Source organism: Choristoneura fumiferana, chromosome 18, assembly GCF_025370935.1.
Source record: "Choristoneura fumiferana chromosome 18, NRCan_CFum_1, whole genome shotgun sequence".
In the NCBI taxonomy this organism is placed as follows: Eukaryota; Metazoa; Arthropoda; class Insecta; order Lepidoptera; family Tortricidae; genus Choristoneura; species Choristoneura fumiferana.
The window spans coordinates 15,189,222-15,212,659 of NC_133489.1; the positions used below are offsets into that span (position 1 = coordinate 15,189,222).

At 38.0% G+C, this 23,438-nt stretch overlaps 3 protein-coding genes across 3 annotated transcripts; 2 read left to right on the top strand and 1 right to left on the bottom strand.

Moving 5' to 3' along the window:
- Positions 1 to 184: 184 nt before the first annotated feature.
- Positions 185 to 9,745, bottom strand: eIF3e (eukaryotic translation initiation factor 3 subunit e). The gene is made up of 9 exons (XM_074101166.1): positions 9,549 to 9,745; positions 9,013 to 9,129; positions 8,229 to 8,396; positions 7,735 to 7,857; positions 5,484 to 5,725; positions 4,199 to 4,333; positions 3,771 to 3,965; positions 1,220 to 1,454; positions 185 to 319 (listed from the first exon to the last, which is right to left on the bottom strand). The coding sequence occupies exons 1-9, from the start codon at positions 9,642 to 9,644 to the stop codon at positions 293 to 295; spliced, it is 1,338 nt and encodes a 445-aa protein (XP_073957267.1). The 5' UTR covers positions 9,645 to 9,745; the 3' UTR covers positions 185 to 292.
- On the top strand, positions 5,733 to 7,727 carry LOC141437701 (uncharacterized). The gene is made up of 3 exons (XM_074101163.1): positions 5,733 to 7,012; positions 7,166 to 7,337; positions 7,413 to 7,727. The coding sequence occupies exons 1-3, from the start codon at positions 5,859 to 5,861 to the stop codon at positions 7,494 to 7,496; spliced, it is 1,410 nt and encodes a 469-aa protein (XP_073957264.1). The 5' UTR covers positions 5,733 to 5,858; the 3' UTR covers positions 7,497 to 7,727.
- Positions 9,746 to 10,165: 420 nt separating the features above from the next.
- On the top strand, positions 10,166 to 22,924 carry pps (protein partner of snf). Its single transcript, XM_074101160.1, has 17 exons — positions 10,166 to 10,394; positions 10,969 to 11,130; positions 11,247 to 13,065; positions 13,175 to 13,370; positions 13,764 to 14,018; positions 14,107 to 14,571; positions 14,790 to 15,128; positions 15,210 to 15,362; positions 15,438 to 15,562; positions 15,635 to 16,144; positions 16,218 to 16,504; positions 16,694 to 16,806; positions 17,014 to 17,222; positions 17,506 to 17,716; positions 19,331 to 19,487; positions 20,277 to 20,491; positions 21,410 to 22,924. The coding sequence occupies exons 1-17, from the start codon at positions 10,262 to 10,264 to the stop codon at positions 21,569 to 21,571; spliced, it is 5,511 nt and encodes a 1,836-aa protein (XP_073957261.1). The 5' UTR covers positions 10,166 to 10,261; the 3' UTR covers positions 21,572 to 22,924.
- Positions 22,925 to 23,438: the final 514 nt, after the last annotated feature.

Genomic DNA, 23,438 nt, shown 5'->3' on the forward strand with positions numbered 1-23,438 from the left:
TGTTTTGCTTACTGTTTCCCTTCAATTTCTTCTTATGATAGCCAAATATAATTATGGTAAACACAAAGTAAAAAAAAATATCTTGGACATCAGCGAAGCTTATAATGTTATTTGTAAATCACTACACTATTGAAAACATAATACTGAAGTGGAAAAAAAGACTTGTGAGAAATAAAAAACTCACTGTATGTATTTATTATTTATTTATTATAAATTGCGTGATCCAAAACATTAGCTGGAATGAGCTGTGTGACCAATATCTGCAAGTGGTAAAACTGATGAAACAGATAACTTAGAATTCTTGGGCACCCCAACGGATCTGCAACAAAATATAACACATATAATAACGCCCAAATGAAAAAAGCGGCTAAGTGCGAGTAGAGTTCGTGCACCGAGGGTTCAGAGACGAGGAGATGAGAGGTCAGAGGCAAAAATACTTTTATTATAGAAATAAAACAGAAACAACTTTTTTTGTATGGGGACCTCCTTTACTTTTCGTTCTATCTCGATTAAAGCCATATTCACATTTATCTGTTGTTCTATCGTACGCGACTCATCAGAACGGTATCAGTTTCATACATTTTATATGGTTGCATTCACATTTATCTGATGCAGTGTGTTGTGACGGCTTGTGTTGTGTCTTGTGTAGTGTTGTCTATTGCTGTGTTGTGAATAAATGTATTTATTTCTTTCTTTCTTTAAATGCGGCTTAACACGTTCGGCCCTAGTGACACAACGTCTGACTTTTTATTTCTTACTCCTATGCCAGTGACACGTATTTGAGACTGCTGTGGGATATGCGCTATGCCTAGCGTGACAGATTAGTCGATCGCATTCGGCTCCGACAACGTTCCGCTAAGCCCTTACGCTATGCTAGCCTTTAGGAGGTACGAATTATTTTGCCATGACATATGTGTCACTGGTACAGGAGTAAGACCTAAAAAGTCACAGACACCGGAACGTATTACGTCTGTGACACGTATACGTGTCAGTGGCATAGAAGTGACTGCTGTGGAATATGCATAGGCATAGCATAAGAGCTTCGTGGATAGTTGCCGGGGCCGAGCATGTTAAACATACAAAACTCAAACTTGGAACGATAAATAAAATAATTGTTTACTGTAGGTTTAGCGCAATAATCAATTATTATGAAGGGATAGTAAGTTCTCGTGAGAAGGCATGTCAAGTGTTGCTTTTTGAGTATGTCAATTGAACTTACGTCTTGATTACGGGCTTTGTGTTTGCGCTCGACTAACGAGGTAAGTGCTTCCGATCGCACGGCGAGTGAGTCAATTCTCTCGACTAGTTGTTGGTAGGGCGAGAGCGGTTGTGCGCCCATCACCACGTGACCCAACTTCGAGTCGATCTTGGCATCAAGTCGGGCATTACGGATGAGGTTTACGATCCAGCATTCAGCCTCATCTGGTTGCATGTTCAAGTTCTCGGCCAACATGCTGTGGAAAATCAAAAATAGTTATTTTTTTTTCATACATACATACATACGTATTTATTAAAATAAAATATTGCATATTGCAACTTGGTTAATATTTTCCAAACGCATGTGTGATTGAAAAACATTACACTTTACATATACTTACAGGATTTTCAAAATCATGCTTTAATATCTATCATTTTATCGGCGTGATTTGATTACGGAACCCTAAGAACATGAGCAATATTTGAGAATTTATTTGTGTATGATAAAATTCCCCTTTCTAAAATTGGATAGACTTTAAATTTGGTACGAGATATCATCATAGTCCAGTAATAAAAAAATATAAATAGAAAAGCCTGAAATAAAAATAGTCTTACTTGCAAATCCAGTGGAGCGTCGATTATCCAAACTAATTGTTGGGGGACATGGGTGTTCGGAAAACCGGTATTTTCGGATAATCGAGTTTTAAATCGAGAGTACTTTAACGCGGCAAAATTTAGTTTATCGACTAGCGGGTACTTGGAAGTGACACACGAGTTTCACGAGTACAATTAAAAAGTCGCGACAAGTGCGCGAGCACTGTAGTACGGGTGACGGGAGAGGGGAAACGGTAGGTACGCGCGGGTCGGACGCAGTGTTGCCAGGTCTTTTTCGAATAAATATCGAACAGTGAGCAGAAAAAAAAAACAAATGCCAACGCGCACGAAGCGGCAACATTGATTGTCGATTGCGTAAAATCTGACAGTTAAATTGTTTTTATCGAGGGTAAAATTTATCAATAAATCCGGCCGCGCGCCGGACGTACGTAGCAGTTCGGATAAGCGGTCGTTCGGTTGACCGACGTTCGGATAATCGACGCTCCACTGTACATATTTATAAGTTACGGCAAACTTAATTCTAAATAAATAAATATATGGGAAACTTGACACCAATGAGGGCTATCGTTTTTTGTCTCACTAGATGGCGCACTGTTGCGTGAGGTTTTAAGTATGGCTTTCAAAGTCTGTTATTACGGGCATGAAAACAAAGTTTAGATTAAAATCAGATTTAATACACCTTAAAACCATACCATTAAAATATCGAGCATGCCAGTGTTGCATAGTCCCCGTTTTGTTCGGAAAAAAGGGAGGACAAAGGTTTCCGAAAGACAAAACTGTCTCAAAACACAGACATTCATTGCCCCGGAACGTATATTTGCTATAATTAATTTCAGATATTGCAAAATATTCACAAAATGATTTTAATTATAAATAAACCCGCGTAGCTCACCCAAAAACTATGAGATTTGACATTTCGGAGACCTCACGCTACACTAGCGCCTCTAGTGGCGAATTCATACGCGATAGCCCTCATTGACCTAGTCCCAAACTAAGCAAAGCTTGTACTATGTATACTAGGCAACGGAATAACATACTTATATAGATAAATACATAATTAAATACATAATCAAGCTGGTGCAGCAGCAGAGGCGGCGGAAAAACTGAAGGTAAACAAATACAAAGGTCTCGGCCCTGAATACAACTTTGTCCCATTCGGGGTTGAGACCTTAGGTCCCGTGGGGCACAGCGCAAAAATCCTCTATAAAGAATTGTCAAAACGACTTTCGGATACCACAGGGGACAGAAGAGTTGGCAGCTTCCTCGCACAACGTATCAGCATTGCTATACAGCGAGGAAATGCTGCCAGCATCTTTGGTTCCATGCCGCGGGGGGATCTTTTACAATTTTTACCTAGTTATAGTTTAGTTATTACTTTTACTACTGTACTTTTATTTTACTTTTTTAATTAATTAATTTTCAATTTCATGTTATTTGTGGTGGCCTAGTGGTTTGACCTATCGCCTCTCAAGCAGAGGGTCGTGGGTTCAAACCCCGGCTTGCACCTCTTGAGTTTTTCGAAATTCATGTGCGGACGTTACGTTTGACATTTTCCATGAGCTTTGCGGTGAAGGAAAACATCGCGAGGAAACCTGCACAAACCTGCGAAGCAATTCAATGGTGCGTGTGAAGTTGCCAATCCGCACTGGGCCCGCGTGGGAACTATGGCCCAAGCCCTCTTGTTCTGAGAGGAGGCCTGTGCCCAGCAGTGGGACGTATATAGGCTGGGATGGATGGATGAAATGTTATTCGTATTCGTGTAATAAAATAATACATAACTAAGCATCCAAAACTCAAGAATAAACATTTGCATTATTCATGCAAATATCTGCCTTGGCTGGGAATCAAACCCCACGGGACCTCAAGCTTCGTAGTCAGGTTCTCTAACCACTTGGCCATCCGGTCGGATTTATTTGACCATAATTTAAGTATTGCTCTGTGCATTCGTAAATATTTACCCAATACTGATAACTTGGTGGATGCGACAGAACGTTTCGAAGATCATCAGCCGGGCGTTCTCGACGAACTCCTCCAAACAGGCAATCAGGAAAAAGTCTGTCAGCAGAACTGCTTGGCACTGATTTAATTTCCGGCGCGCCGCCTCGAAGTCGAAGTTCACATACAGATGTTCAATGAACTCTGTAATGGGGTCCCTAAAACAAAAACAAATTGATTTGTTGGACTGATTCCTATGGTAGCTTAGCCTGCCAGTATAAAAAATATTGTAAAACCCAGTTTACAATATTATTCTAGTGAAATCAGTCCAATTGAATTAGGTAGGTGGCGCTAGATCGATATCTTGTAAGTCGTTAGTCCAACGGCCCGGCAATATAATGCTACCAGAACAATGTAAACCAGATTTATACAATCAGTCATGTTTTTTTACCTGTATGTGTAAGCTTCCTGTTGGATTACTTTAACAAGATCCTTGAGGGCATTTCTACGCGATCTGTTGATGATGACTGCGGTGGCCAAGTAGCGCATGATGTGCGGGCACATCGTTTGGATGGCGTTCAAGTACCTTAATAAAAAAAAAGTAATATGTTAATGTCGGTCAATAATTAAACAAGCAATTCTTGTATGTTTATTTATTGCGTTACTTCACAGAATTAAAAAACGTTTCGTTGCGAATCAGGGGGGGAGGGGGGTACGAATAACGCGTTAGGTAACATTGGTTTGTCAATTAATAAAAACTATAGAATTAAAATCTTCCAAGTTGGCAACCGTTTACATATTACAGGGAAACCCTCGATTGCATTGCGCATAACTTTTATTTGCAGTAGGCAACACTTTTCGTTTATGTTGTATGGAGTTCCCTCGGTTGTATACTTTTGTTGTCACATTGTCAGTATTCGTTAGTGATTATTGACTACGACAAAGCACATTGCCGTAGTCAGTGTTGTTAGTCAGTCAGTTCATACTATAATGTCCTCAGGAGAAGCGGATTTGCATCAACTCATTATGTTTCAATAACAAACACAATTTAAGAAAACAATATTTCGTTACTTATATTCATCATTGTGGCAAAAATGGAGATATAACTTGCAGGGACACAGGATTGCCACTGGATACTAACATGTGTTTCTCTGTTAGTAATAAAACGGAGTCAAGTACAAGCCACTTTATTATTTGGAACAACCCACAAGAACCAGCAAATAACTTATCCCTAAAAACAACAGGTTATATGTAGATATGTAGACATAGATAAATGAGATTGAGAGATATAGCCATTAGTTAGGTACATATTTCATTTCTACCAAGTCTAGATATTCAGGGAAGATATTACGAGAACTAAATGTTGCGTTAAATTTGCACCAGAGGAGTTAGTAGAGCGAGATAGTGTCATCTTGTACACACATTCAGAAAAGGAGTGGGGCGGCACAGTCTCTAATGGTAGTAATTAGTGTTGCCGAAAAATCGATAGTTTGCAATCAAAGCTTTCATCGGAATAACCCTCCTTCGGGCAGTCGGGTAAAAAGGCCACACTATCTATAATAAGCCTATTGATACCATTGATGTCTCTTTTTGTCCAATACAATCGATAGTATCGATATTATTGCTGTCTACTAATGCTTAAACTATTGATACTATTGATAGTATTGAAGAGAAAATTATGAAAACTATCATTAGATCGATACTTTCGTATTTAATAATATGATAATGAAACTTACAGTGGCTTGTACAAGAACATCTCAATGATGAGATCGCGCCCCTTGACGTGATTGAAGAAAACGAAAAGTGACCAGTGCACCAGCCAGGTGCGCTGTTGCAGCGCCTGCATGTTGGTGGCGGCCGCACCGCCCGCGCCGTTGTCAATGAATTCGCGGAGCTTCGTCAGATCGTCTAGTGCACCGTCCCAGTTTTGCACCAATATCTCACTGGCCAGCTTACCCCACAGCACTGACAAGTAATTCTAAAAACACAAAAAGTTTTATTACATAATTTCGATATTAAAACTCCTTCTAAAATTTAGTTCCATAAAGAAAAAAAAAGCAACTGTCAATCACGTCACAGTCATATCCGTCAGCTCAGTCATATTCGCAAAGATGTCAGCAAAATTGGTAGTTCAGAAATATGAAACAGATGTTAACTTTAAATATTTGAATGTCACGATTGAAGATGACCAGACTACATTCGGTGACTGGTTGGATGGCGAATCACAAAATTCGAAAAAGGCCAACTCCAAATCGTCGCATTTGGTAGTGAAAATAGTTTCAGGGCAAGAGTATGGATATTTTAATTTAGACTCGTGTGCGAAAGTGGTGGAGGGATTACAGATTAACAATTTTGAAGAGCTACCATTCAGTGACTCAACCAGTTTTTTACAAACTAATGGAGATGAAAGTAGGTTTGTTGATGTATCTGACAACACTGTCTTCAAATCACTGCAAAACATCTACAACTACAGTGACATTGGCCACAGTGATACTACGCAGAGTTTTCAACCACAGTCATCACATCTTCAGCAGGGTATAGTCATGGACAATGCTAGTACTACAAATACACAGGATGTTAATGCCAATAAAAATGTTTATGAAGATCATTACATGTATTCTAGTAATGCAAAACATGCTGTTAGTCCACTAGAATATAGTTTGGAGAGGGTCAAAGAAAATAATGCTCGTATCATGGAGAATATTCACATGTTGAACAGAACCCTAAATTATACCAAAAAAAAGGAGAATCTAGATATTGCTTGCCCAAAGACTATTCGGTCTTATCCATGTAATACATGTGGCAAATGTTTTGTGTATGAAACTGGACTAAGAAGGCACTATTCCACAAGGCATTCAATAATGGATGTTCAGCCAAGATGGCAGGTTGTATGGACTTGCATAGAATGCTTTCAGGTGTGGCCACATCAAAATGTGGCAATTCAGCATGCTGCCCAGTGCTGCCAATCCAACAATATGGATTGTGTCAGAGAAATCAAAACATCCTCACTATTGCAATGTGAATTCTGTGAGAAAGTTTTCACAAGCATACCTCGCTTACTGAGACATGCAAAGACACATACTACTGCTAATAACTATGAATGTAATGCTTGCGAAATGGCCTTTATATCTTACAAGACAGCTGAACAGCATTGGCTTTTGTGTCCTTGGCTAAAAACATGTTATATGTTTTATCTGCCTAAGCTTCTACTTTGCAATGCTTGTGACCGTAAGTTCCGGCACTATGAGCAGTTATATGCTCACAGGTGAGAAATATTGAACTTTAACAAAAGGTCTCTCCTTCAGTTCTTGAAGAAAGAATAGGACACAAACTACCTTTACTTACTTTACCTTGGTCTGACTGGCTTGTCTTTAGTATTATTTAAAATTATTAGTAATTGATGCTTTATTTCTCTCAGGTATAAAGTCAATCATTTCATGACTAAAACCCATCGCAATCAAAGTCTTATAAAGACACTTGGCATATTAGTATATCAGTGTGAATTGTGTGCCCAATGGTTCCCTTCTGTTTCTCAACTTCACAGTCACAGGAACCACTATCATCCCCGCTATGATAACAACATGCAAATTGTAAGTAATCTTGCTTTCAATGTGTGCACCCAATTATAAAACTTTTAGTACCTAACTAGTTTGTTGATTTTACAGGATATGAACCAAAAGGACCACATTGTCTACAACATGTTGGAAGATGGAAATGTGCATGGACTGGAAAATTTTACAGACCATTAATTGATAATAGGTATTATATAGATATAGAGTAATCATAGATCTAAATGTTTTTTGACTGCAAGGCTACTGTTTCTTTTAGTTTTTAATTAATAAAGAGAGTTATAAGTTTTATTTTCTGGTCAATTCTTAAACACACACTAGCAAACATAGCACAACAACTAAATAATATAAAACTAATTGAGTGACTCACTGAGCAATTTTTTTACTGACAAGAATTTAAATCAGAGTTATTGCTTACCTTATCAGTAGGAGACATGACCAGCTGACAGAAGTATAAGTAGGATGCAGACTCCACATAGTTACCACACTCATAGCGGTATTTCGCCAGGCGGTACATGCTGTCAATCATTTCGATTTTAAACTGAAAATAAGAAGGTTGTTTTTCTCACATTCATAAGGCAAGGCTTGTGTTCGAGTTACTGCAGCTGGACAGATTTGTATGAAATTTGATACACAAATAGCTTGATCTCTAAGATATCACATAGGTTACTTTTTATTTCAATATTCCTGTAGAATCAGGATTTACACAATATGTAAATTGCTAAGTCTAGAGATATGAATTTCGCCCAGGGTATTCTTCATTCAATTTATATGAGGAGCAACAAGTTTTTTTTTTTAATTCTCATGGGGATTTAGTTACATTTCGGAAATTCGATTCAACTGACAGATCAATAGTTTAAGTGAGAAAAACCGCAGATGAAGGCTAGTCCATGTAATAAGATAAGAGTGTACCTCAAATTCTTTATTAGTTGTTAAATAACTAATAAGAGTTTTGGGATCCCTCATGGTTTCTACAGTTTTCATGACATCATCACGCTGCATGAGCCTCAGCACTGGCTCAACTGCATCTTGGAGCTCTTGAAGTTGAGATAAAACAACACCTCTGCGGGACTTGATTTCCTAAAATATAGAAATATATTATAATCCATACTCTCTTTTGTCACTAAATCTCACTACCTGGCTACTTTTTTGGCTATCACTAAAATCTTGGTTAGACCTCATTGCAGATAAAACTAAGGCTAGACTATATTAATGTAATAAAGAGGTAAACTTTCTTAGTTTGTACTTTGGGCTCCACAGAAAACCAGCATTACTGCACATAATGTGCAGCAACACATGCTGAGTGGAGACCCTTTTTGGTATCCTGACGTGTCACCAAGTAACATAGTTTTAGTGCTAATTTTAGTCTAGTCTATTTTATTATTGTAAGGTGGTGGTACTTATGGAGCCAAATAAGTCTCTCTCTTTTTATCACCAACAAATAGCTACACTATCCCTGTTTGATAAAACACTATTTTTACTCAGAGAAAGTATGAGATTCCCTTGGTGCATTGACAAAGTTGGGAAAAAGGCAACTGCTAGTTTTGTGTGTCTGCCTGTTTGTTTGTAGGGTGTATTGTTTATGTGATAATAAGATCTTCACAGGATACAGATAAAGTAGCAGGTAACAGCTAGTAAAACAAATAAAAATGGCATCAATTAATTTTAATGGTAAAGATTAATAAATGAAGTGTACCTCTGGTGTGTCCTCATCAGGATAGAGCATTCTCCTTATGTCAATAACATAATCAATCATGTTAGTTTTGCTCAATATCTCCAGTTTAGCTTGCAGAAGCTCTGACTGATCATAGGTCTGAAATTTTGGAGGGCAGGTTTAAGTACAGGTGGTAAATAAAAACATAATTATTATTATACCTTGCAGAAGATTAAATTATGTTTAGGAAGGACATCTCTCACTGGAAGAATTTGCTTTTAGCAATTCAGATTAAAACATTACATCAGCAAGTAAGAAGAACTAAGGAGTACTAGTACTGTGCAGCTTGTAATGATATAAGTTGTTGTAAGCGATTGCTACCGGTGATGGTCTGCCTCTACATTACAGGCGAATGGTTGAATGCTCCTATTACGGCCTGGACCGCCTACAGGAAATCAGTTTAGTAATGACTGTGCAGTAATTAAACATATTTCTGGCACTATATGTCATCGGAAATACTATTAAGATTGCAATAAATACAATATTGATGAATTAATGTTTTGATGACGAAAACCAACCTCTTTAGCAGCCAAAAACTCCAATAAAGGAAACACAAGGTGACGGTCCAAATATTGACCTATCTTAAAAGTCAAATCAAATTTTGAATAACTCATGATGAAGTTTTAAATCGCCACTTCTTATTTAATGTAAATCTAACAACACCTCTACTCTACATCCGCTGTAGAAACATGGTGGAAACAAGACAAGAGACCTTTTTACTTTTATAACCTCTAAAAACTAAGCTATGGAAATGAAATGACGAAGGCAAAGGTTGCGTGCGTTCGTTCACAAAATTGACATGTTTGCTAAGTTTGTCGGATAGTGTAATAGTGCCTTTTTGTGTGATAAATAAAACTAATAAACTATGTACGTAGTACCTACACGCGCCGCGCGTAGTGTTATCTGTGGAACGTCAAAAAAATAAGCGATTGGGTCTAGCGAGGTTATAATTAAATTTGTTTTTCTTGTTGCATCTATTGTGACAGTGTGTATAGGTCTCTAATGTGTTTATTTTTCAATTATTTTCAGTTTTGATACAGTCTCAAGCATCGTTTCATGAATTGAACGTTCAAAACGATAGTGCCTCGCGCGCGACTTGCAGTTCATTTCAAAATGGCGTCAAGCGCGTTGCTTTACTAGAATGCGTCATTTATAGAATCGGTGCATGTATTCTACTAAGGTTTAAAAATAGAGGACTTGCATAAGGCAGTTGCATGGATTACAATGAAAAATGTCAAACACAGTGATAACAAACTATACGGACCTTAATGGACCTTCGACGAAGGCTGATAGTTCTGTTGTTGTTATTGTAAACAAGGATGGATCTCTTTCTGTGGATCAAAACTTACTCGGAACCTTAATGGGTAAGCATTTAACGATTACAATGTTTTTCAGTATCCATTACGTTACTTAAGCATAATTGATCAATAGTTAAAGAATGACAAATACTGAAATAAAAGATACAAGCAAGCGACGCCGCACAGACGCTTCCCATTCACTATAAAATTCCAACTTGAGAAAATAGTAGTCTTGTTTGGAGTAGATTTAGATCTCGAGAAAATCCGTCGTTTTGTTTTTAATCATTTTAAAATCTCTTGTTTTAGTATAGTTTGGACAGTTGACATTGTTGACTGAGCAAACATTTTTGAAAGAATTGGGTTTTTAGAAGGAAAACGGGTTCTCAAATGCACTAAATCATGAATATAATATGTAAATTTATGTTGGAATGTTCAATTATTCTCATTATCCTAATTAATAAGCTAAATTGAGTTAAACTCGTTTTGGCGCCAAAATGTTCATTAGCAAAGGGAATCAGTAATTTTAATGTTTGGGCATCTTTACCACATATAATGATTGTTAAAAAAAAACAGAAATAGGTGGTGGCAATGCTAAGAATATTTTTTATACATTTTTATTGAATTGAATTTGTTATTAAAGGAACTGATGGGGCTCAGGCAGCTGGGATAAGTGTTGTCAGAGTGGGACATGAGGGTCGTCCTGATGATGCCACTGATTCTGAAACGGAAGATGATAAAGTGCCCCATGTTACACTTACAGTAGACAGTTATTACAATGAACCCAACAGCATCATAAAATATGGTAAGTTTTTAACTAATTATCAATTTGAATCTAGGGGCTGAGTTTTTTAGTTATTATAAGTTGATTATTGCCTAACTGCATCCAAGAATTATGTTTTTACTACTAATTAATTTCAGATAGTGGAGCTGAAATGTTGCAGTCATTAAGAATTGAAACAAGAGAGAACAGTTTGATTGGGTTCCAAAATGATCATTGCTATACTCCACTTATTTCACCAAGCCAGTCATTGCCTCAAAGAACTGACAGTTATACTGGCTTTGATGAACCTATTATTGAGATCACACATACACCACCACCCAAACCTGTTCCAAATACTAAGAAAATAACAATATTAGAGCAGCAAATCATTCCTAAAGGTAAAAAGATTGCCATAAATACCCAAGAGGGTATAATTTTTAAGGGCAATGATGTCCTAAGTAAACCTCTTCCAGTCTTGACTAAGTCCAAATATGCAAATGAACAAGAGAGAAGCTCTGAAACTTTACAAAAAAATGAAGAAGAAGATGAGTCGTCATCCTCAAGTTCATCTGCGGATGGTGTATCTGACCGAGACTCTGATTCAGACTACAAGGACACAAAGGATAGATCAGGCTCTTTAAAAATAAGGAAAACAAAAGTGAAGCCTCAGATAATAAAGAGCTCCCAAGCGTTCAAAGCTAAAGTTGTTCCAAAAGTATCTTCAAGATTGAAAACTAACAAAAGTATTATTAGACGAGAAATCAAAGAAAAAACCATTCATAAAAATGCTACATCTAAAAAACAACCCAGTTTGGATAATGTACCACCAAAAGAAAGTATATTGACTACAACTGAAGCAAATCTTGCTCTAGCATCAAGTAATGAACTGGGCAAAGTGGTACCAAAACCATCTTTGAAGCCTGTTAAGAAAGAAAAGAAAACACCAGCCCATGTCTCAGCATTACTGTCTGACATGACCTCATTATTTTCTACACCTGATGTCATTAGAAGGGTTTCAACTGATGGTAAGACACCATCTAAACCTGAAAAAGAACCAGTGGCTTCTAAGAAAATCAGTGATACTCCCAGACCTCAAGACCCAGATGAAAAGTTATTGGACACTCCTAAATTTAGTTTAGGTACTGTGGAAAAAACTAAGAATGTGGCTTCACAGAAAACTTATTCCAAGCAAAAAGATAAGACTATTAATCCACCTGATAAAGTATCTAAAGGCTACGATCTCATTCCACAAATTGATGATGCAAGTTTAGCACAGATATTCCAAGACACTCCAGGTATAACAACTAATTTGAATAAAGGTCAACCAAATATTTCAGCAGCACACACAATGAACAGCCCAGGTCTAGCTGGCCCACTATCTCCTACTTTAGATTTATTGGGAGGTTTACCTTCAGAAGAAGAGGGTTTGAGTGAAGACTTCTTAATGCATGTAGCACAACTGGTTGAAAGTTCAGAGAATCTGCAAGAAGTTTTAGATAAACAGGTACTTGGTAAAGTGGACACAGTACCAGCTAGCACCATTGCTACTCCAGCCGTGATGCCGGCGCCGTCGCCACAAACACCAACATCCAGAAGTCTGCTCTTCCAGCAGACACCAGCTAAATCTGCCAAAACAATTTTGCCACAGAAGAATCCAATAGAGATAGTGAGACGCGATGGACGTGTTATTACATTACCGCCTATTGAGGCACCTGCCACAAGATCATCCAAAAGAAAGAGTCAACTGGAGACCACAATTTCTGCCGCGGAAGTGCCGGCGCCCCCCACCCCCGCACCGCCGCCCGCCGCTCTGCCTACAGTCGCCACTCCCGATCTTCAAGTGGCCCAATCGTCTAAGCAGTACATGAATAAGAAAATACCTGCTAAGAAACCAGATCCAGTTATACCAACTCCTGTTGCTGATAAAATATTTCAAGAATCACAAGAAAGTTGGAACTCTGAAGATGATCCTTATAGGTAAGACCTGATAACTTAATGTATTTATTTTGTTCTCATTTATTACAATTTAATTATTGAAATTAACCTCTGAAAATGTTTAATTTATCTGTGTTTGCTTTGCTTTTAGACTATGGTGTATTTGTAAACAACCTCATAACAATCGCTTCATGATATGCTGCGACAGTTGTGAGGATTGGTTCCATGGCAAGTGTGTTAACATAACCAAAGCAATGGGACAGCAGATGGAGGAGCAAGGAATAGAGTGGAGATGTCCTAATTGTGTGAAAAAGACTAAGACAACTCTTAAATCTATCACAAATAAAGTAAGTTAAAGTAAAATAATTATAAATATAGTTTTTTTTTAATTCTGTAGCAACTAGCTGCTGCCAGCAACTTCATTTCCGAAGAATTCGTTTATTGTGCGCCAGCGGGAACTATAAAACTTTCTGCGATAAAAACTATCACATGTCTTTCTAAGGGTCTGTTACTATCTCCATACCAAATTTCATTATGATTGCTTGAGTATATTAAGACGTGAAAGCGTACCAAACAAAAATATCTCTCACTTTTACAATAAGTAAGGATTTTGTTTTTATTCTTTTTTTTAAGAAATATCAAATACTTTTAAGAATTTCGTCACAACATTTTCTATGATAAAGAGAGAGTTAAATGTTTATTAATTACTATTTTAACCATTTTGCTTTTGGTATTAACAGATGACAATTCAAAAGAAACAAGAAGTTGAGAGTGACCAAGTATCACCTCAGCAAGTTGCACAACCTGCTGCTAAATCAGCATCATCCAAGACAAATTGTATAGTGTGCAAGAAGCCTGCACGTGCTAGCAGCATTTATTGCAGTGACGCATGCATTTTGAAACATGCTCAAGACTCACTGGGAAACCAAAGTCCAACAGGAAAACCTGATGGTGATAAATCAGACCCCCAAGACAAGCAAAAATCTGAATCAAGGGTAAAAACACAAAAACCTAATAAACATAACGTAAATATTGCTGCTTCTGTGTTCTCTGCAAATGTTTACATTTTATTTCTTGTTTTAGGTTATTGTTTATGAAAGGAAATCTGGAAGATTACTTGCAGGACCAAATGCTCCAACAGCTGAAAATCTAAAAGTCTGGTTGCAGAAAAATCCTACTTTTGAAGTTGTACGACCTGGAACTCTCAGTGCTATAAAACCTAATGTAACCAATAAAAAGAAAGCAGCTGTGAAAGAACCAAACAAAATTCAAACCACACTTAACTTTGAGAGAATTCCAAAGAAACCAGGAGCACAATTGGTAGTGAAACATCAAGCAGAAGTTAAGGAGACTACTCCTAAGGCTCCAGTTTCAGCTAAAGATGAAATGAAACATTCACCATCTCCCAGAACTCCAGTAACACCAAAATCTCAGCAACCTCAATTCCCAGATACTCCCAAAGCCAGTACATCTGGGTTGAGAACGATAAATGAGCCCAGAAAACTAGTTCGCGCCACAACTAGTCGAACGCAGTCGGCACACGAAAAAGTAAGTTTTCTGTATTCGAGTATGTTTATAAAAAATTGGTGGTGTTTAATTTCAGTCCTGAGCAATTATCTAGGTATACAAAAACAATGTCTTTTGTTTGCGGAAAAGATTGTATAGCAGCTGCCTTATGACCATACACGTAATGGCTATAACCTTGATAATGTTTGCACTTTGATTATAAACGATTTGGCATATTTATGATAAACATCACATTACAGGCACCAGCAGTTTCACCCGCTGCGTCGCGTAGAAAAGACACGCCGCCGGCGGATAATAAAAGCAAAATGAAATCTGCAGAACCTATCCGAGATAATGTGAGGAAAGCTCTGCAAGAGCAAATGACTATAAGAATGGCGGAAAACACTGGGCCAAAGTTCACTGAACATGAAATACAACAATTTGCTAATGAAACGGAATATGAACTACACGAGTTATTCAGAGATGTCGGCATGAAGTACAAGGCGAAATACAGGTCGCTCATGTTCAATATTAAAGATCGTAAAAATCTGTCTTTGTGGCAGAAAATTTGTGATAAAACTATTACACCTAAGCAGTTGGTATGTTTCTCGTTTATTATTTTTCTGTTTTACTGTATTTATGTGGTAATTGTTACATTATGTTGCCGTTGTTCTTAACAGGTGCGTCTTTCACCAGAAGAATTAGCTAGTCAGGAGCTGGCACAGTGGAGAGACAAAGAAGCAAAATATCAATTAGAGTTAATTAAAAAATCGGAATTAGATCTCTTAGCCGCTAGTAAAACATATGTTCTCAAGACCCATAAGGGTGAAGAGGTAATAAAGTAAGATTAAGATTATAGGTATTTTTTTGTAAAGAACTCTCTGTTAACATTACTTTTGTTCTTTCAGGTAATGGAAACAAAAGAGTCTGTTTCCACTGAATTAGACCCAAATGTGCCAGTAGAAGATTTAGTGACAGCTCTTAATGACACTACAGCTACTGAGAATCCAGGTCCAGAAAAATCCCCAGAAAGGTAAGCAAATCTCATTACAATTTTCTGAGTATACTTTTGTGCCGGTTGATTATAAAGATATCGTATTTTCAGTACCGAAACTCCAAAAAGTAAACTCGAGAGCAAAAAACATGGTAGTAACAGGAAAAATACCAAGGGTTCTTCAAGTCATTCTAAAAAAAGTAGCCGCGAATCAAGACGGAATTCAGAGAGCAGAAAATCGCGTTCATCTAGAAGGAAGTCAGACATGAAGGATAAAGATGAACGCCACACCAGGAGATCGGAAAAGAAAGCAAAAATTGAATCGAAAAGAAAATCCAAGGATGAATCAACTAAAGAGAAAATGGCCTCAGTTGACCGCTCAAGGCGGAGATCACAATCCAGATCTAAACCAAAAAAGCGTTCCAAATCTCGAGATCATTCCAGATCAATTTCACAGGGTCGTGAGCGGTCGCAATCGCGAGGACGCTCACGACGTTCAAAATCAAAAGACACTGCCCGACGAAGGAACAGATCGCGGTCCAAACACAGAAGTAGCACCGAGGAGAAGGCTAAACACCGTTCTAGATCTCAAGAAGCAGTTTACACAAAGAGCAAAAATGAGTAAGTCAAACAACTATTGTCAGTAATTATACCATTTGTACTAAATTAAAAATTAACCCTTATCTTTGTGTAGATCTACAGATTCTGATTCACTGGAAAGGCCCAAGTCAGCAATGCTGAAGGAAGTACATCCCGAGTATGATCCTCACGAGCCCATGATTACGTCTGCATTTTCTGAAGAAGACTTGAGAAAATCAAGAGATGATGTGTATGAAGATAGTTATAAAAACGAAATAGGAGAGTTCGCTGATGCGGAATATGACCCTGCGAAGGCGTTCGCAGTTGATGCGAACATCAATGTAGCTGAGACTACTTTTATGTCCCCAAAATCGAGTTCGGAAAAACGGGAGAAGCTTTCAGGTAAATCATAATAACCTCCAAAGTCAAAATGATAACTGTACTTTTGTTTATTATTTATTATTTTTACTATACTACGGCAAAGCCAAAGGAAGAGTAATGATTTTAGCAGTCTATGTATTTACAATAAAATTATGGAATTACATAATTTTAGAATATTTTAGTATGGCATTTTTATAATTGACTTTACAGAAGCAGAGAGTGACCAGGAGCCGAGTAGCACCGTGGACAACGCGGCCGCCACCGTCTGGAATGGCTGTATCAATATGGTCGACGTCGCGCGCTTCTACGTTGCTGCTCATGAGGTACGTCATACTGCCACTACAAACACGTCTCCCAGAATTGTCCATGTTTATTATGAGCATAATTGATCCAAATTAATATCTATTCAATTCATAAACTTATTAGTAGGTACCTATTACCCATATTTTGAGCTAGTTTTTTTGTTGTTGAAAATTTTTACTTGATATTATTCAAAAATTTGGTTAATTATATTTTTAAATTATTACCAGGTCTCGGGTACAGCTGCAGACATAGAAGAGGATCTCAGTACAGAGTTGGATATCGTGGGAAGAATAAACCCTGACACCGTTTGGGATTACATAAACAAAATGAAGAGAGCTAGCAATAAAGACATAATTATTCTTAAGCTGCAGGCTGCAAATGACGAGGAAAAAATGCAGTATATTGCTCTATACAGCTACCTTAGCAGCCGCAATAGGTGTGTTCTTATTTTCCCTAGCCTTTAAACCCTCGTTAGTTAAATAAATGGTATCAGTGTACGATTTGTTTTCAGTGTATTACTATTATTAGTCGTCATTGTTTCATAAACTTGTAACACAGATTTTTTTCGAGCTACCAAACAACTCGATGTGTATGATGGCGGCTGTACTTTTTTGCCAAACGCTGGAAACAATGAAATAATAATATATTTGATACTAAAGCCTCAACGGCTTCACACTGCGTGCAATTCATACTATGCCCAACTATAATGATTATTTTAGGTTAGGCGTGGTTAAAGTTCTAAACACGACGACGGTCAAAGATTTCTACATCGTGCCGCTCCCGGCCAACACGGCGCTGCCCGCCGTACTGCTGCCGCTGGACGGGCCCGGACTGGGCGAGGCCAAAACTCACCTGCTCATCGCCATCGTCATCAGGCAAAGGAAGAAGCGACACGCGCAACCAATACCCTCCGACGCTGTCCCGGCCAAGGTCAGTTATAGCATATAGGTTGGAAGCATGTAAATTAAACTTTGAGGTACATAAATACATATTATTTTCGCTGTGTGGTTTCATTATTTTTTACTACATCCTTCGAATGACTCAGTCCTGTCCTGGCATACAATGACAATACCGTTCGCGATGATAGATTGGTTGTTTAGCGAACAAACATGGGCATGCATGATTGAGCGTCCTCTACTAGTATTTACAAAATATAATAGAATAGTTAAGACAAATTTATAAGTTTCTACACAATACTACGAATTAATCTCTATCGAAACTAAGTAGGTGGTAAGTAGTCAAAACGAGTTAATCGTGGCAGTGTACAGTCACCAGCATTAATATCTGCCACAGCGGAACGTGCAAAAATATCTGACACGTCCTTCCGGCCCTAGAAATAGAGTCGTATCAGATATTTATGCACGCTTGTTGTGTCAGATATTGGTGCTGGTGACTGTACCAGTGGTTATTTTTTCAGAAATTTACTGAAATATTCGTCCTCCGTCCACGTAGAAGTATGAAATATAGTTGACGTCCTAATCTCAGACCTACCGAATTTTCACAAAAAAAATCATAAAAATCGGTCAAGCCGTTTCGAACGAGTTTGGTCACAAACATCTTTGACCCGAGAATTTTATTAGGTAGGTATTACAAGATTGAAAGCAGTCAAAATCTACGGCCCGCCGTAATAGTGGAAAGGCTGTAGTGAGTTGTGTAGAGCCATGTAGAGTGAAAGTGGGAAATAAAAACAAGAGGGTGAACTTCGTGTAAATAGAATAAACTAACCTAACCTCTTTACACAAAAATAAAATAGGTATAACATGTTTACCCAAGAGGGTGTCTTCGTGTAACTTAGACCGCCCTCTTTTCACAAAAAAGGAAATAAAAATAGGTTAAATGTGGTTTAAAGGTTTACTCTTAATTATCTCATCTTCATCTTATTTTGTCGTCTACATTTTTTTTGTCAATGATACAACTGATCGAAATAATAAAATGTGTACTGATTTTATCAAATAAGTCGCAATTTTGGTTAAAAACTTTTGACATATTAATAAGAACGATAGAGATGCACAAATAGGGCTCTTTGCGTAAACAACAGAGATAGATGATTTTGAAACAAATATGTAAACAAAAGTCACGAAGACGAAGAGGTCAAAGTTTAACCAAAGCGTGTGTAGGGCTACTACGAAATATGAAAATCGAAATTCGTTCTTACCGTCGCTCTCGCTCTCGTATGAAATAATATTAGCGTCAGCGGGACGGTACGATACAAACTTCGAATTTCGTAGTATCCCTACTGATCTTGGGGACTACTACGAAATTCGAAGTTCGTATCGTACCGTCCCTCTCACTTTCGTATTTAAATAATATAAGCGTCAGCAGGACGGCAAGATACGAATTTCGAATTGTCCGCTTCGTAGTACCTATAGGGCCTGTAGGGCTACTACAAAATTCGAAGTTCGTATCGTACCGTGCCTCTCACTCGTATTAAATAATATTAGCGTCAGCAACTTCGAGTTTCGTAGCAGCCTCGCTGTTCCGGAGTGCTCTATTGCTGTCTCTTATCAGATGCTCAGGATTGTAAATATATATCAATGTCCACAGGTGGCGCGCGAATCGCGCAAGCGGTCGTACACGCCGCCGCCGGCACGCGGCTCGTTCACGCCGCCGGCTTCCCCACGCCGCCGCGCTTTGCCGCTGCCCACCTACACTTCGCCCGCGCTCTCTACTTCTGTTAAGGACAAAATAGCTGCCACTTTGGGTAAGTGAACACTTTTTGACGTCAAATGGCTCTGACTATCACAGGCTTAATTTAGAAAAGTATTTAACAGTTCTCCGTAGTATTTCTTCGGTGTAGGTTGAGTTTCATGTATAGGTTTTAGTGTAAGCTGGTAACACTGACCTAATTTTTTATGGTGTGGGTAGTTTAAAATTTGATTTAGTACCCGTTTACTCTCACTAGGTTATTTGGCGATATTTCTTGTGTCTACAAACGTTGGGCTAACATCAAAATTAGCACGGGTTGCGCTATTAATAGATTTAAATAGTTATTATTACGATTTTTAAGCACCTGTTAGTCTGATGTTGACTGTCCATTAACCTCGCAAATCATCTCACACAGAGTAAGATGAATTTTAATCATAATCATTTATTTGCCATATTATGTACATAAGTATACATGCAAATATATATAACTTGAAGTCGGTTAAAATTAGAATTCAGGGCTTAGCTTGTTTCTTTATACCTCCATGCAGACTTTTTGTAAGGCTCGTGCTTTTGGCGCATTTAGCTAAACGGGAAGATCATAGTTTAGAAAATAGGGACTGGAAAAAATCTCCAAAGCTAAAGGAATAATCAAAACTTATAGTTTAATATTATTCTGAGATAAAAATGTATATAAACTTTTGAATAATATATAAAAAAATATTATTTATTAAAAGAAGGGGTGGGTGGGACAGTTAGTTAGGAGGTGACGACTTTGTGATTGAAATTACATGGCCCAGCTCCACATTCATTCCATGCAGAATCAATAACGATTGTAAACTTCCAGCATCAGCCGACGACGAGGAGGCGTACAGTCCCGGCTCGTCGACCAGCAGCGGCAGCGCTGGCGCGGGCGCAGCCTACACGCCCGCGCCCGCGCCCGCGCCCACCGCGCCCGTCGCCACCGTGCTCCGCTCTAAGATGGACGAGCTCAACCGGCAGATCGAGGAACAGAAGCAGCAGATACGCAAGATGACGCAGGCTGATTCTTCTGTTGGCGAGGTCAGTCATTCAATATCTCTCTACTCAACATCAACGATCTATATTACGAAATTAGTAATAAAACTTACATTTAATGGGGAATGGATGAAAATTTTAGAAATGCTTGAAACTTTTTTTATTGATACATTTCTAATTAACAGAAAAAAATATCAGAATTTTAAGTAGCATCAATGAGGGCTATCGTTTTTTGTCTCACTAGATGGCGCACTGTTGCGTGAGGTTTTTAAGTATGGCTTTCAAAGTCTGTTATTACGGGCGTGAAAACAAAGTTTAGATTAAAATCATATTTAATACGCCTCAAAACCGTACCATAAAATTATCGAGCATGCCACAGTGTTGCATAGTCCCCGTTTTGTTCGGAAAAAAGGGAGGACAAAGGTTTCCGAAAGACAAAACTGTCTCAAAACACAGACATTCATTGCCCCGGAACGCATATTTGCCATAATTAATTTCAGATATTGCAAAATATTCACAAAATTATTATATAAATAAACCCGCGTAGCTCACCCAAAAACTATGAGATTTGACATTTCGGAGACCTCACGCTACACTAGCGCCTCTAGTGGCGAATTCATACGCGATAGCCCTCATTAATTTAAAAAAAAAAGTTTTCTTTACCGCCAAATTACGACAGTCCGGTCGGTTACGGGTTGTTCCATAGTCCAGAATAAAACACATTAAAAAAGAATTTATGCGTCTTTGACTCGATCGTTTTGACAGGTGACAGACACTTTACCGGCTCGGATAATACCGACATGGAAATACCGACCCTGTTTTTCATCTACACACCCATAGAAGCTCATGTCAGTTTCATTGGCGTGTACATAAAAAAGTTTCAAGCATTTCTAAATTTTTCAGACATTCTCCATTGGTCGCAAAGATTTTTTACTTAGTTGACAAAGTAAATCATTGTTCCAGGACGAGGCGTACTCGCCGTCGCGTCCAATGACGCCCCCGCCGCCGGTGGTGCCATTAGCCGACATAGCGCTGCCCTCGAACCTGCAAGAGATTCTCGCCACCATTAAGCAGCGCTCAGAAGCCGCTCCCGGCGACGTCGATATGCGGCATACTGCACCCTAGAAGCTGCCGCACATATTATGGGTGCCCACGGGCTCGTTTGTCCCCTGGCGAGATTATTGATGCATTTTATTATTGCTACAAGCTACTACTAGTTACTAGCTACAAGCGCTGACCGCATTCAGCTTAGTATACGGAAGCTCTTAGTAACTACAAACGGAACAACTGGCTAATGTTGGGAAGTTGAAACCACCAAGATGTCCTATGGAGCTGTTCGTTTATCCTGTGAAACCTAGCATAGGACTGTTAACTCTCAATTAACGTTTGTCGTTTAGATAGTCTGATAGTAGGGAGGGATACACGCCTTATAAAGGCATAAGTACAGAAACACATCAGGAAATCTCCCATCTGGGTATTACATATTTTTTTTACTTTAGTATGGTTTTTTGTCTGATTGACTGCGTCATTTGTATTTTAGGTAATCTACGAGTATGTGCGAACTTTGTGTTTTACCTTGAGAATAAGAATTGTTATAAAGAAATTTATGCTGATCGTGGCATGTTCAGGGAAGTATCCACTAAAGCTGATGAAAAGTTCTTGAGATGTGACTACTTTTTATAGCATATAAGATTACTAAGTCCATTACAAGGCATTGTCTTCTCTTGTAACCAGTGTTATGGTTATGACTCAGTTTTTAAAATAGGATGCAGTACAAGATTTTTAATAAATAATATTGTTACTTTGCAAAGCATGATTACTTATTCTGTATCTTTGTAGAGCATATAAGGTCATGAGCGTTAATTTGGGACCCATTTTGTGAAAAAATCCTTTGAATCGTCATATAAAATGACAGATATTCGAAGTGGATCCCAAATTAGCGCTTGTGGCTATATAATATATCTAATTTTATCCGCCTGCCCGTCGCATCAACAGGCCATCTACTGCACTGTGAATCTGCTGAGAATATGCTTTTTATAAATGAGTGAAGACCAAAAAGTTGCACACCGTTAAAGCTGCGCGTTAGCAGGTAGTTAAAATTTACATTGTGAAAAAAAATAGTAATTATAAATACCTGCTAACGCAGCTTTGTAACGGTGTACAACTTTTTGGTCTTCATCCAAATTTCTACTTTTGTAGACAAAAGTCTTTTAACTTTCTATGGACTAGAATTTTTACTTGTGCATACATGCTAAGCATGTAATCATTTCGACAATCTATGTGTGCAATAGATGGGGTAGGATTGGTCAATACTATTGATCAATTAATGTTAAGTGTCTGCCACCACATTATATACATATTTATATTCCAGTGTCAACATCAGACTGTAAATAGTATGAACCTTAGTTACTAGATATTATGAAATCTTTTAATGCTGTGTAAAGTATAAAATTAAACTTATATTGGCACAATAGAACACATATTTCGTTTCATTTAAACTCCGTATCCTGCATTTCAGCTGCTTTCTGCAAAAGCGCAGTTTGAATGCAGTTGACATAAATAGTAGCATCAAAACTGCAAGTATATTGCGGTCTACTTTTTTATTTTTATTCGTCTGGATGGCAAACGAGCAAACTCTTGTCATATTCTTGGCGAGCACTTCTGACGCCTGCATACCGAATGTAAACTATGTAGCATGGTTGTAATGCAGTTATGTTACAGTTGGCACAACTAAGCCTAATTTTAGGTCTAAGGACCAATATCTAGAAGCATTTTTGGGTTTTATTTTCTTATTTAATTTACGAGACAAAACACCAACATAAGTATTGTTATTATTAGACTAATAAGCTTTGAGAAATAGGCATTAGGTGGCAACTGTTTGCAATTTTTCCATTGAGTTCAAAACATCTTTAAATATGGAGACAAGGAATAAGGACAAATTTTCCGAAACTTTTGGGATAGGGACAACGCTGCGGGTGTAAGATAGTAATGT